At 40.3% G+C, this 13088-nt stretch overlaps 1 protein-coding gene across 1 annotated transcript; it reads right to left on the bottom strand.

Annotated features, from left to right (window-relative positions):
* Positions 1-2147: 2147 nt before the first annotated feature.
* Positions 2148-12535, bottom strand: LOC113137746 (zinc finger protein 501-like). The gene is made up of 2 exons (XM_026319580.1): positions 12204-12535; positions 2148-3492 (listed from the first exon to the last, which is right to left on the bottom strand). Exons 1-2 carry the CDS (start codon positions 12525-12527, stop codon positions 2401-2403), a joined length of 1416 nt encoding a protein of 471 aa, XP_026175365.1. The 5' UTR covers positions 12528-12535; the 3' UTR covers positions 2148-2400.
* Between the last annotated feature and the right edge of the window lie 553 nt (positions 12536-13088).

The following is a 13088-nucleotide window of genomic DNA, read 5'->3' as shown; positions in this document are numbered from 1 at the left end:
GGAGTCATTTTATTGGCAATGGGAAGATGGGTTCTGTCATGTCATTGGCTTTGAAGGTTGGAGCTAGTCCTGTCATTGGTTGGACTTGTACAGACTACGCTCTGTCAGATACAGCCATCGAAAGAGGTGCATTGAGAGAAGGGGAGACATCATGAGCAAATCCAGTTTGTGTGCCTCTGACTAAGAAAGTAGCAGGAATGTATAAATAGTTTATGAACCCAGAAACACCAGGTTTCTAAAACTAATTTTCTATTAGTAAAACTGTGAAGGCAGTTTGTGTTAATAAAAAACTCACACACAAGAGAAATGTCTTTCTGAGTTTTATTCACACACTTAGTGACATCCAGCTACATCAAGTGAGGAAGATCATGTCAGAGTAGGATTTTTACACCACATTTCCCCTTTGAGCATTTCAGTGAATTTCTAATACATCATCCATGAGCTGAATAACTGCCAAACTGACCCATCACCACCAGTTTAAACAAGTGACTTAATCCATTATAACCACATCATCAAGTAACACTTCCAATCAGAATAAGAATTACTAAATACAAAGAAATATACTAGATAAAACATACAACAGTAAATAATTATATAATGTAAAATACGAATAAATGTTTAGAAAATATCACATTAAATTTCTGCATATCACAGCATTCAAAGGTAATAACACTAAATAAACTAAATGTCTTTTCATTAGTAGATTAAAGGCATTTATCAAACATTAATAATGTTAAAAATAACAATTTGGTAAATGGTCTTAAACTTGTAGCGTACCTAAGGCAGGAGTGTGTTCACATTCCAGGACTGAGAAAGGAGTATTATTCTTTATCACAGTTAGACTACAGTGCGATACAGAAGCTGTACCATTGTTTATCTCTCACTCATGCTTGTAGTTAATCCATATAACTATGTGTAGTTTTACTGACTCTCATTTAGGTTGTTGCTGAACTACTGACTGGTTAGTTGCTAAATTTGTCATGTGTTTGAACTTTGCTGGGTGGAAAAAGAAATTATTGTTCCCATTAGAAAAACATTCTTAAAAACTTACACTAATTTACAAAATATTGGTCTCTTGATTCACAGAGACCACTGAGACTGGCCCATCAGAGTCAGGCGACTGTGAGCCAATCACCAGCAAGGATGGAGCACTTCCTGGACTAACCACATTGTGTTAAGTACAATGAAGGACTAACCAGATGGACTCCCTGCCCAGTGCAACAAGACACAAAAAGAAACACAGAGAGACACACCTAGTTTAAGTAAAGAGAGTTTTTGGAGATTTCCAGGTTTGCAGACTCCTCAAGACCCTCTTGCTCTGAGGAGAAAGACCCTAAGAAAGAGAGCACCTACAGGACAGTGAGGTAGAGACTGCTTTTACTGCCCATGTGGAGGAGAGACCCAAAGACATTCTCCGCATATGTGGCTGTCCTGTAGCCAACAGCTGACCTCCAGCTGACCATCTCACGTCAAAAAACTCTATGAGGCAGCCCTGCGGTGGCCAGACAGAGAGCGATAAATAGCAATGAACAGACTCCAGGCCTGCAGCTGAAGATTTTGGGGAACACCTTTGTCTCTCCTGAAAACCTGCCGGCAGACTGCAGCTCAACCTACCCACAGCGGAACGGACTGAGCCTCAGTAAACCTGAGGTCAGACAAGTAACCCATGGCTGTGCTGGTTGTCTCACACTAATCTCAGTTGGTCTCTGTAGAGACTTACAGCTTCTTCCTAAACTGCTGTTTAGACCTCAGACACAAACACAGAACATGAACTGATTTCAAGATTTCTTTTTCACCACTACATATAACCTAGGTTACAATGTTTTATTTGTTAATAAAACATATCCTGTAGTACTCACTAATTGACTGGTTGATCCACCATCAAAGAATCTGGTGCTCCAAAATTATGAAGATGGTTTATTATAATCATAACTTATAAACCAGACATAATAAACACATTAATGTTCAATACATATATATTTAATTTCACTACATTGTAGAGTGTTTTTCTACACTCAAGTCCACTCAAAGCACTTTTACACTTTGCCCATTCGCCCATCCACTCACCCACCGATGGAACTGCCACCAGGGACAACTTGGGTTGGATTTTCTTGTCCAAAGACACTAAAATATCTCGACTTGTGAAGCCAGAGATTGGATCACCAACATTGGTTCATGATTGACCTGCTCTACCTGTTAAGACACAGCCTCTATTTCATAGCAACAGAGAAGCAAAGACAAACGCCACAGTTTCCACCAGCAATTAAGAGTCCCTTGACTATCAAAATGCTGGACATTTTCAAGGGTTTTGGTCCTGTGGACATTTCCTGTTTACAACAGTGTAATGTCTTGGTGGGTCCTTATGCTTTCTGATATAGACCTCAACCACAGTGCTCAGATTCAATATTTCTTCTTGGTGTGAATGCACTGATGGGCTGTTAGAGCACTTGACCTAAAGAAAGTTTTTCCACATTGCTCACACCAGTATGGCTTCTCTCCAGAGTGAATACACTTATGGTTTTTGAGGGTGCTTAACTCTGTGAAGGCTTTTCCACACTGGTCACAGCTATATGGCTTCTGTCCAGAGTGAATATGCTGATGTGTTTTCAGGGAGCCTGACTGTGAGAAGGCTTTTCCACACTGGTCACACCAGTACGGCTTCTCTCCAGAATGAATATGCCTATGTCTTTTGAGGGAGCCTAACTCTGTGAAGCCTTTTCCGCATTGGTCACAGCTGTACGGCTTCTGTCCAGAGTGAATACGCTGATGTGTTTTCAGGTGGCTTGAGTGGGAGAAGGCTTTTCCACACTGGTCACACCAGTACGGCTTCTCTCCAGAGTGAATACGCTGATGTGTTTTCAGGTGGCATAACTGTGAGAAGACTTTTCCACACTGGTCACACCAGTATGGCTTCTCTCCAGAGTGAATACGTCTATGTCTTTTGAGGGAGCCTAACTCTGTGAAGCCTTTTCCACACTGGTCACAGTTGTATGGCTTCTGTCCAGAGTGAATACGCCTATGTCTTTTGAGGGAGCCCAACTCTGTGAAGGCTTTTCTACACTGGTCACAGTTGTATGGCTTCTCTCCAGAGTGAATACGCTGATGAATTTTGAGAGAGCCTAACACTGTGAAGGCTTTTCCACATTGGTCACAGTTGTATGGCTTCTCTCCAGAGTGAATAACCTGATGTCTTTTCAGTTGGTCTAACCGTGAGAAGGCTTTTTCACACTGGTCACATTTGTATGGCTTCTCTCCAGAGTGAATACGCTGATGTGTTTTCAGGTGGTCTAAGTGGGAGAAGCCTTTTCCACACTGGTCGCACCAGTATGGCTTCTCTCCAGAGTGAATACGCTTATGTCTTTTCAGGGAGTCCAACCGTGTGAAAGCTTTTCCACACTGGTCACAGCTGTATGTTTTCTTTGTAGTGTGAACATGCTGATTAACCTCTAAACTCTGCAACGTTGTGAAGGTCTTGACTCCCTTTCTTCTTTTCTATTTGTCAAAAAGAAGAAGAAAAAAAAATGGAGAGAAGATATGAAATAACATGATAGAACAATCTAAAACCATAAATGACATTTATTTCACTATGAAACATGAACATCATGAAAACTGTGTTTCCTTGGAGTTCTATTTCATTCCAAAGTTGTAAAGTTGTGTTGTGTCTCACCCACATATTTTGTAATTTAAACAATTTTTCTTAAAATGTATGCTTGGACACAAATAATTTTTCTCTTACCGAAATTTGGTTTTCAGAAACAGCCACCAAACTGTCTGGTGATGATTACTTTTAAATTAGACCAAGTTTTACGCACAGACCCTGGTCTGTCAACCATCACAAGATCGAGAAAATTGATCGAAAAAATGGCTTCTGACGCAGACTTTCTTGCCCTGGTTGCACAGTAACCTCAGCAAGATGGCTTGCAACAAAGTACTCTGTGGTGAACAGCTGACGTCTTAAACTAAAAAAACATAGAAATATTTTCCCCAAATCTTCCTTTAAACTATAGAACTTAGTACCAAACTCTAACATGATGTAACAAATTTCAACCATCGTTACTGACAAGTTCAGTCCATAAATTCCATTAATCTATTCCATTGTTCATCATTGTGACGGTCCGCGTCTGGTGGCTGTTTGGTGTTTTGTTTGGTTGATTGTCTTTCAGGAAGTTGGAGTGAGAAGCCGTGAGTTGGGATGCGGTGCACCTGGTTCTGGGCGGGGCATGCCGGACTTAAGAGGGAGTGCCAGTACGGACAAGAGAGACCTCACATGAGACTGAAGGAGAGGAGACACAAACCAATAGGGACACCAACAGACAGAGACAGAGACGGCTGGCTCTTGTTTGGAGCTTGGACTGGAATGCGTTCTGATTAGCAAGCTACGAGTAATTTGGAGTTGTCATTTGCTGCTTTTGGCATACCCCTGTGACATACATTGCATATGTTTTATAAATCTTTAGTAGAATCTTGGATTCATTTATTCTTTTGTCACTTCCGTTGAGCCAGGACGTGACAAAATGGGGGCTCGTCCATAAAGTTTTTTTGGTAAGTTTTCTTTGTATCTTCACAGTCTGAAAATTTGATTTTTACTTTGAAGGACTTTAAGTACTTTAACCCTCTGGGGTCGACGCACGTGCCGGCGCGTTTTGACGCATCTTTTTCTGATAAGGCCGGAACAAACTTAAATTACTCCGTCAATTCTGATCGTACAGATAAAAGAAGCATATCATTCAAATCTGTAAAGGGTCTAGTTTTAGTGGTATACCATCATAATAACAACAAAACGTTGTGCTTTTTTTAAATAAAGAAAGTACACTGTCCACTGTTCACATGTAAATAATCTCAGGTGAACCAGGTAAATATGTGCACGCCCCCGAGAAATGACACAAAATATCAAACTTCATCATAGAATTTACTCACTTTTTCGGCGCATTTGGATGATGGCGCGTTACGCACGTGAAGCGGCGCTCCTTACATTCCTCACAGAGACAAATAGTTTAGCTTGTCCTCAGAGTAAAAACACTGATTTTAACTCAAATGAGGATCGTTTGGCTCCTCATTGTGTTGTATTGTGCTGCACTAATCCGTCCCATCTACATTGACTGAAAGGCTCATTATGCGCACCTTTGTCTGGTCGTTCAGTGCGTCTTTTGTGTTCTCAGGTAAATCACATGACTATTCATCCTCAGACACACCCTCTTGCATATGGCCTTTCTGGACAAAAAGTGTCTTAGAAAATTTAAATCAGTGTATTGTTTACTGTGAATGTGTGAACAAGATGACATTCACAGCACTCTGAAGTAAACACTTTAGCCTAGAACATGCTGGTTTCCAAAGTCTTGTGAACCAATGTTCTGTTTGTGTTTTATGGTCTTATTTCAGTGAGTAAAAAATTGTAGTTTTTCACTAACTATGCATAACCACTTTTTTCTCAAAAACACAATCATGTATAAACTTGCTGCTCACATATTATTGTAGCCAATTTTGTGCTGATTACAGTGTTATCAGACTTTAGACATTAATATGTTTAAAAAACACTGAAAAAAGCACAAATGTCTGGACATGTCAAAATTTGTCCAGGCCCCAAAAACCCCCTCAGACCCCAGAGGGTTAAAATAGTTTTGAGGATTATGTTCTTTACCTTAAGTATATTTTGGAATATTTCTTCGTGTGACAATCTATTAGTGAAAGTGTTAAAATTGGAGTATTTCCCTGATAGGTTGTAGGAACTTTTCCCCATTTGGGATTTGTTTTTTAATCACTGTAGTGTTGCGGTGAAAGCGGTTAGAGCAATTGTCTCGGGAGCACGTCCATGGTTCTGAGTGGGTCGCTGTTTTACAGTTTCTCGTTCCATTGGTTTATAGTGCATAAATACCCACTGCAAGTAACTGCATGAAGACGAGGGTTGAGTTTAGTAAGTTTTTGGTTAGGCAGTTAGTGGGAAAACTCCGATTTTTTTTGTTGTGCACTTTGACAAAGCTGTGTCTAATAATGGCTTTTGTTGCACGGTTCCTTCAATCTCCTTCTGAAGAATTGTTAAATAATTACACCAAAGAACAGCTGTTAAAGCTTGCAGATCATTATTCTGTTGATGTTGGTGATAAGAAACTAAAAGATGAAATCAGAGAAATGTTAAAATCTACGTTGATTGAACGTGGCGTCTTAACTATTGACACTACAGTCGATGATTTAAATGATGAAAATGGTTCACCTGTTGTGTCTTTAACTTTTGAGCAGCAGAAGGAGCTATTGCTGTTACAGATGGAAAGGGACAGGTCACCTTTCCAGGCTAAATTTATCGGTCCATACACGGTAGTTTGTCAGCTTTCGGATCAGAATTATCTCATTGCTACTCCTGATCGTAGGAAAACTAACCAACTGTGTCATGTTAATTTGTTAAAACCGTATTACTCACGACCTAGTTCGGTTGGGCCTGCGCAGCAGACGTCATTTAATTCTGTGGCTTGTGCTGTCTGTGCCGCGACTGGGGGAATACAGCAATTATTTTCTGGGGGGGAGGAAGTAGTAGTGGTGGATGATTCTGTATTGCGTGGTCGGCTGAATAATTCCGAATCGCTGAAAAATCGAAATGTATTGCTGTCTCATTTGTCTGAAGACAAACAAGTTGAGTTGGTAGGATTAATTAAAAGCTTTCCTTCACTGTTTGGGGATACACCTTCAAGAACGAATCTGATAGAGCATGATATCGATGTTGGTGAGGCAGCGCCAATTCGCCAAAGGTTTTACAGAGTTTCTGAGGAAAAGCGAAAAATTACTGATGCAGAAGTAAAGTACATGCTAGACAATAACCTTGCTGTGCCTTCAGCTTCTAGTTGGGCATCTCCTTGCATGCTGGTGGAAAAATCAGATAAATCGCCACGTTGTTGTACTGATTTCCGTAAAGACTAATGTGGTGGGCATTGTTTTTGCAACCATACCATCTCGACATAAAACATATTAAAGGCAAAAATAAGGTTATGGCTGATGCACTCTCCCGTGCACCTATGTAATGTGTACTAACTCCTGTCTTTTGTTGGTAGTCTGTTTCTTTCTCTCTTAAATTGCTCCTAGGCGCCAAGGTTGCTGAGTTGAAAGAGGCTGTCTGCTATACAGAGAGTAGGGATGATGTAAGGTGAGAGGGACAAAAATATTGTGTACCATTTTGCCTCATTTATTTGGTAAGTTGTGTAATTATGTCATTCCAGAATTGCCTAGTGTAAATATGCGATCACCAATTTGGGAAATTTTGCAGTGTGTGGGGGGTTAATGTATTAATAGGTCCTCAAGGAGGCCCTATCTTCTGGGGGTGAGTGTGACGGTCCCCGTCTGGTGGCTGTTTGGTGTTTTCTTTGGTTGATTGTTTTTCAGGAAGTTGGAGTGAGAAGCCGTGAGTTGGGATGCGGTGCACCTGGTTCTGGGCGGGGCATGCCGGATTTAAGAGGGAGTGCCAGTACGGACAAGAGAGACCTCGCATGAGACTGAAGGAGAGGAAACACAAACCAATAGGGACACCAACAGACAGAGACAGAGACGGCTGGCTCTTGTTTGGAGCTTGGACTGGAATACGTTCTGATTAGCAAGCTACGAGTAATTTGGAGTTGTCATTTGCTGCTTTTGGCATACCCCTGTGACATACATTGCATATGTTTTATTAAATCTTTAGTAGAATCTTGGTTTCATTTATTCCTTTGTCACTTCCGTTGAGCCAGGACGTGACAATCATGTATCATTTTAATCAGTGTTCTTTCCCATGTCCTCTCTTCCTGTGTACCTATGGAAATAAATGTATTTAGATTTACAAACCTAGTAATTTTTTTGTTGTTGTTTATAAGAGTATATAAGTCTCTATTTGGTATGATCCCCTCCTTCAGATTTGAGAATTAATTTTAATAATTGTTCATCATTTTCATTGTGACTCACCTGAGAAAAGCCTGATGGTGCAGTTGAAATTATTATTACAATATGAAGTAATAAACCACAATTGTAGTCACACTAAACTAAAAGAAAACCTATGTGTACATGGTCGTGGTAGCTTGTGCTAACTCCCAACATTTCTCAGAAATCTACAGTTGCTTCTCTACTGCCTCCGCTGCTGAAGTGCTGACTTCATGGAGAGAGGAGTGACACAATTGTCACAAAATGGGACACAAAATTGCTGACTGTCTAATTATGGGAAAAAAATTTATCACTTCCAACCGACTCAAAACCACCATTCACAAGGTGTTTGGTTTGGAGCAGCTCGCCCTCCAGTCTGACTGATGACTCTTCCAAACTCTTCCTTTTTGAAGGACTAGTGTCCTTAACTGGGAAACCAGCAGACAAATGAGTAGTATGTATCTTAACCCTCTGGGGTCGACGCACGCGCTGGCGCGTTTTGACGCATCATTTTCTGATAAGGCCGAAACAAACTGAAATTACTCCGTCAATTCTGATCGTACAGATAAAAGAAGCATATCATTCAAATCTGTAAAGGGTCTAGTTTTAGTGGTATACCATCATAATAACAACAAAACGTTGTGCTTTTTTTAAATAAAGAAAGCCGACAGGGTGCGCTCTCGGACTTTTCTGTCTCTGCCATTTCTCTTCACAGACGCGTAAATAAAACAACCAGAATCTCAGCGAATACTTGGCTCATAAAAATAAGAATTATATGGCTAGAAAGCTTGAAATGTTTTCTTTTGAGTGAAACAATTCAAGTCAAAAACAAATCATCACTTTTTATTTAATCCGTATGAACGTAAGGAGAAGTCCGTTTTTTCCTGTCTCACCTCATTACAGGTAATGCGGTCCCGCCTTGTACACTGTCCACTGTTCACATGTAAATAATCTCAGGTGAACCAGGTAAATATGTGCACGCCCCCGAGAAATGACACAAAATATCAAACTTCATCATAGAATTTACTCACTTTTTCGGCCCGTTTGGATGATGGCGCGTTACGCACGTGAAGCGGCGCTCCTTACATTCCACACAGAGACAAATAGTTTAGCTTGTCCTCAGAGTAAAAAAACTGATTTTAACTCAAATGAGGATCGTTTGCTCCTCATTGTGTTGTATTGTACAGCACTAATCCGTCCCATCTACATTGACTGAAAGGCTCATTATGCGCGCCTTTGTCTGGACGTTCAGTGCGTCTTTTGTGTTCTCAGGTAAATCACATGACTATTCATCCTCAGACACACCCTCTTGCATATGGCCTTTCTGGACAAAAAGTGTCTTAGAAAATTTAAATCAGTGTATTTTTTTCTGTGAATGTGTGAACAAGATGACATTCACAGCACTCTGAAGTAAACACTTTAGCCTACACCATGCTAGTCTCCAAAGTCTTGTGAACCAATGTTCTGTTTGTGTTTTATGGTCTTATTTCAGTGAGTAAAAAATTGTAGTTTTTCACTAGCCATGCATAAACACTTTTTTCTCAAAAACACAATAATGTATAAACTTGAAGCTCACATATTATTGTAGCCAATTTTGTGCTGATTACAGTGTTATTAGACTTTAGACATTAATATGTTTAAAAAACACTGAAAAAAGCACAAATGTCAGGACATGTCAAAATTTGTCCAGGCCCCAAAAACCCCCTCAGACCCCAGAGGGTTAAGAGACACGTGGACTTCATTCCATTATAGTAGCACTATTCCCTTCTCAGACCAATCTGCCTGTGGGGCCAGTTGTATTTTGTGAGTTGTTAAGTTGGGCTACACTATGTTATTGTAGTCTAAACTAGTTAGTAGAACATTTCTGTAATATTACACCCCAGCAATTGTCGTGGAAATGTCTTTAAGTTTGAGAGTTGCTAATTCTCAGAAACAACCACAAGTGTGATGAACCATCTCAGGTTTAATCATGGGCCCGGAGAGGACGTCCTTGTAGAAATCCTCTGACTCGTTGTTACAACACCAGGTTTATATACACTTTGTTACAAGGGGTGGACTCATCTGAGCAGACCCTACATGTTTGTTCAGGTGTCCTCTATCTCCAGGCCTCTACCAGCACTAACCAGCACTGTTGGCAGTTATTTACAACCCTCTACAACCATAAAACACTAACCCAATAAAACAGACAAAACTACATACATCACATGGGTTAAGTAAAATATTCATGTGACCCTGTGACCAGGTATAAAACCCCCACATTGGTTTAAGTCAGTGACCCTTTGATCTGTTGTAAAACCCCCACAAGTCTAATAAGGCTATATACCCCAATATGCCCAAGCCCATTCTCAAAAAAAATTATGACAGTGTGTTGGCAGACAGTGTTCTCAGTGTTGCCCCTAGAAATTTTTTCAGGCAGTTACAATTTTGCAGGCAACAGGATGACAGGTTTTATGCGCACATGCTCCATTTTTTTTTAACACAACACTTAAATAGTAAGATGCATTTATTCTACTCAAATAACTGTCAAAAAGTTACCTCAATTGTGAGGTAAGAAAAATAATTTCAATAATTTATTTAAAAAACACATATAACACAATAATTTTTCTAAAAGCTGTGTCCCAATTCAGGGGCTACATCCTTCGAAGGCTGCATTTGAAGGCTGATTGCATCACAGTGTCGTGACAAGGCTGTCCCATTTAGAAAGCTTCTTCAAATGCAGCCTTTATTCCCAGGAAATGAAGCGGAGCTCCTTGACTCAGTGGTAGGGGCGGGAAGAGTTGGTAACGCAATCAGAAAGTCCTCTGTAGAGTAGACCGTCTAATTTCAGCTCGGCCCACCGTTCAGCCTACATGGTCTACGTAGGCTACAAAGGCTGTGTCTTTGTAGACCGTCTCCTTCGAAGAATGCAGCCCCTGAATTGGGACAGAGCTGCATGAAATCCAGAACTGACAGTCTCTTGGATGAGAGACGACATGTTTTTCCGCCTTTTAAAAACCGCGTCCAGATGACTCGTTTTTAAACCTTGTTTTGATTGTGACCACCTGGATGGCTAACAACCTTCACAGACATATTGTATATGATGATTGTATATATGATTTTGGATTATTGCTGCTGCATGAATGGATGTTTGGCATTTTACCACTATAGATGTTTAGGGTTGGGCTAATTTTACCTACTTCATATTCTGTTAGGTAGTTTAATCTACAGTAATGCATCAGATTGTTTAAGGTTATATATTTGTAGTGTTGCTGTTCTGTAAGAACATTTTATCTCTAAAAAGTCAACTATTCATCAGCTCCAACACAATGCATTTCCAGCTAGTCCAGGAGGGTCACTGTGTGGTATGGTGCATGCACCACAACCTGCCGCAAGACCCTCCAGCGCATAGTGAGAGCACCTGAGAAGATCATTGGTGTCTCAATGTACAGCACCCATTTCAAATCACAGCTAAAATAACAAAGGAGTGGCTTTGGAACAACTCTGTGACCGTTTTTGACTGGCCCAGCCAGAGCCCTGACCTAAATCCAATTGAGCATCTCTGGAGAGACCTGAAAATGGCTGTCCACCAACGTTCACCATCCAACCTGACAGAACTGGAGAGGATCTGCAAGGAAGAATGACAGATGATCCCTAAATCCAGGTGTGAAAAACTTCTTGCAACATTCCCAAGAAGACTCATGGCTGTAGCAGCTCAAAAGGGTGCTTCTACTCAATCCTGAGCACAGGGTCTGAATACTTATGACCATGTGATATTTCAGTTTTTCTTTTTTAATCAATTTGCAAAAATTTCTACATTTCTGTTTTTTTCTGTCAAGATGGGGTGCTGAGTATACATTAATGAGAAATAAAATGAACTTTTTTGATTTTGGAAAATGGCTGCAATGACACAAAGAGTGAAAAATTTAAAGGGGTCTGAATACTTTCCGTACCCACTGTACATGTCACTGATCAACCCTGTTCCTGTAGAGTATTTTGGGATTCACATGAACATGTCTTTGATAACATACACACAGAACCCAGTCTACCCATGGCCTCAGATTTCTGGGATAATACACAACATATATAAGTATATATAAAAAAAAATTTCCTGTCTCACCCCTATGGGTGGTGTGTGTCTTCCTCAATCTCGGGTCCTCTACCAGAGGCCTGGGAGTTATATATATATATATATATATATACCATATATAGTATTAGACGTCCCATGAAGAAACTGACCTTTTTTATACTCTGCATTGAAATAAAGGTATATTTTAACATAAACTATTTATTTATTTAAACTCTTCAGAAAGAGTAAATACTTTATTTTGTCTGTTTAAGTCCTGAACACTGACCTGCTGATCGCTGGGACCAGAGGACGAGTCGGGCTCGTTGGTCAGGTGGTCTGGGTCGATGAAACTGTGATCTGTGTGCTCTTGGTCCTTTATTCCGCCCCTGTATTCGTCCAGTTCGGTACAATCCGAATCCTGATCCTCCTCTTTAACTGTGACTATGTTGTGGTCCTGGTCAACAAAACCTGGATCCTGGTTCTCTTCTTTTATTTCGCTCTTGTAGTGGTCCTTGTACACAAACCCTGGGTCCTGGTTCTCCTCTTTAATCTCGGTTTTATAGTAGTTATCGCTGTTTTCATGCTCTGGTTCTGTTTTTGTCGCCGCCATTTTGAGACACAAACGTCACCAGAAGCTGAAGCCCCGCCCCCTTAGTAACCGTTGCTAAGTGTCAGCAGTGTGTGACTGGGCCTCGATGGGAGTGTTATCAGTGTTTGAGTCACTGTCACAATATCATGATGTGGAAATCAATGATGTGTGACAATAGTAAGGTTTTGTGTACATTATTTACATTTGTAGATGTGTGATATATATGCAAGAAGGTATTTATATTCACATTGGAGTATGAACTGAATATTTCATTTGGAAACAAAGTGTATTTATGGAAGTGAGAGCTCCACTCTGTGATGAGTGCTTGTGTGACTGTGGCTATATAGTGTTTTCAGACTTAAACTATGAGGACCACCATGTCCATGGTGTCACTGTAAAGCAAACACTGAGGGTTCATTTGATGTGTTTCACTTCCTTCTAGATCCAACACAGATTAGTTGGTGAAGGATTAAACAAATAATAAATCAGATGTTTAAAGGTTGTAAATAAGTCACTGTGGGGGCTGTTAGACTGACATTTACATCATATGTCCCTCAGCATGTCTATAATGTCTGCACCAAA

The sequence above is a fragment of the Mastacembelus armatus genome, unplaced genomic scaffold (assembly GCF_900324485.2).
Source record: "Mastacembelus armatus unplaced genomic scaffold, fMasArm1.2, whole genome shotgun sequence".
Taxonomy (NCBI): domain Eukaryota; kingdom Metazoa; phylum Chordata; class Actinopteri; order Synbranchiformes; family Mastacembelidae; genus Mastacembelus; species Mastacembelus armatus.
The sequence above is the reverse complement of the archived record's forward strand: the minus strand, read 5'-3'. Positions and strand labels throughout refer to the sequence as shown.

Bases quoted from the DNA above. Each gene is read 5' to 3' on its own strand.
- LOC113137746 (XM_026319580.1), bottom strand. From the start codon at position 12,527: ATGGCGGCGACAAAAACAGAACCAGAGCATGAAAACAGCGATAACTAC. The intron at 3,493-12,203 runs GTCAGTGTTCAG...TTTGACAAATAG, and splicing joins CTGGTCCCAGCGATCAGCAG to AAAAGAAGAAAGGGAGTCAA.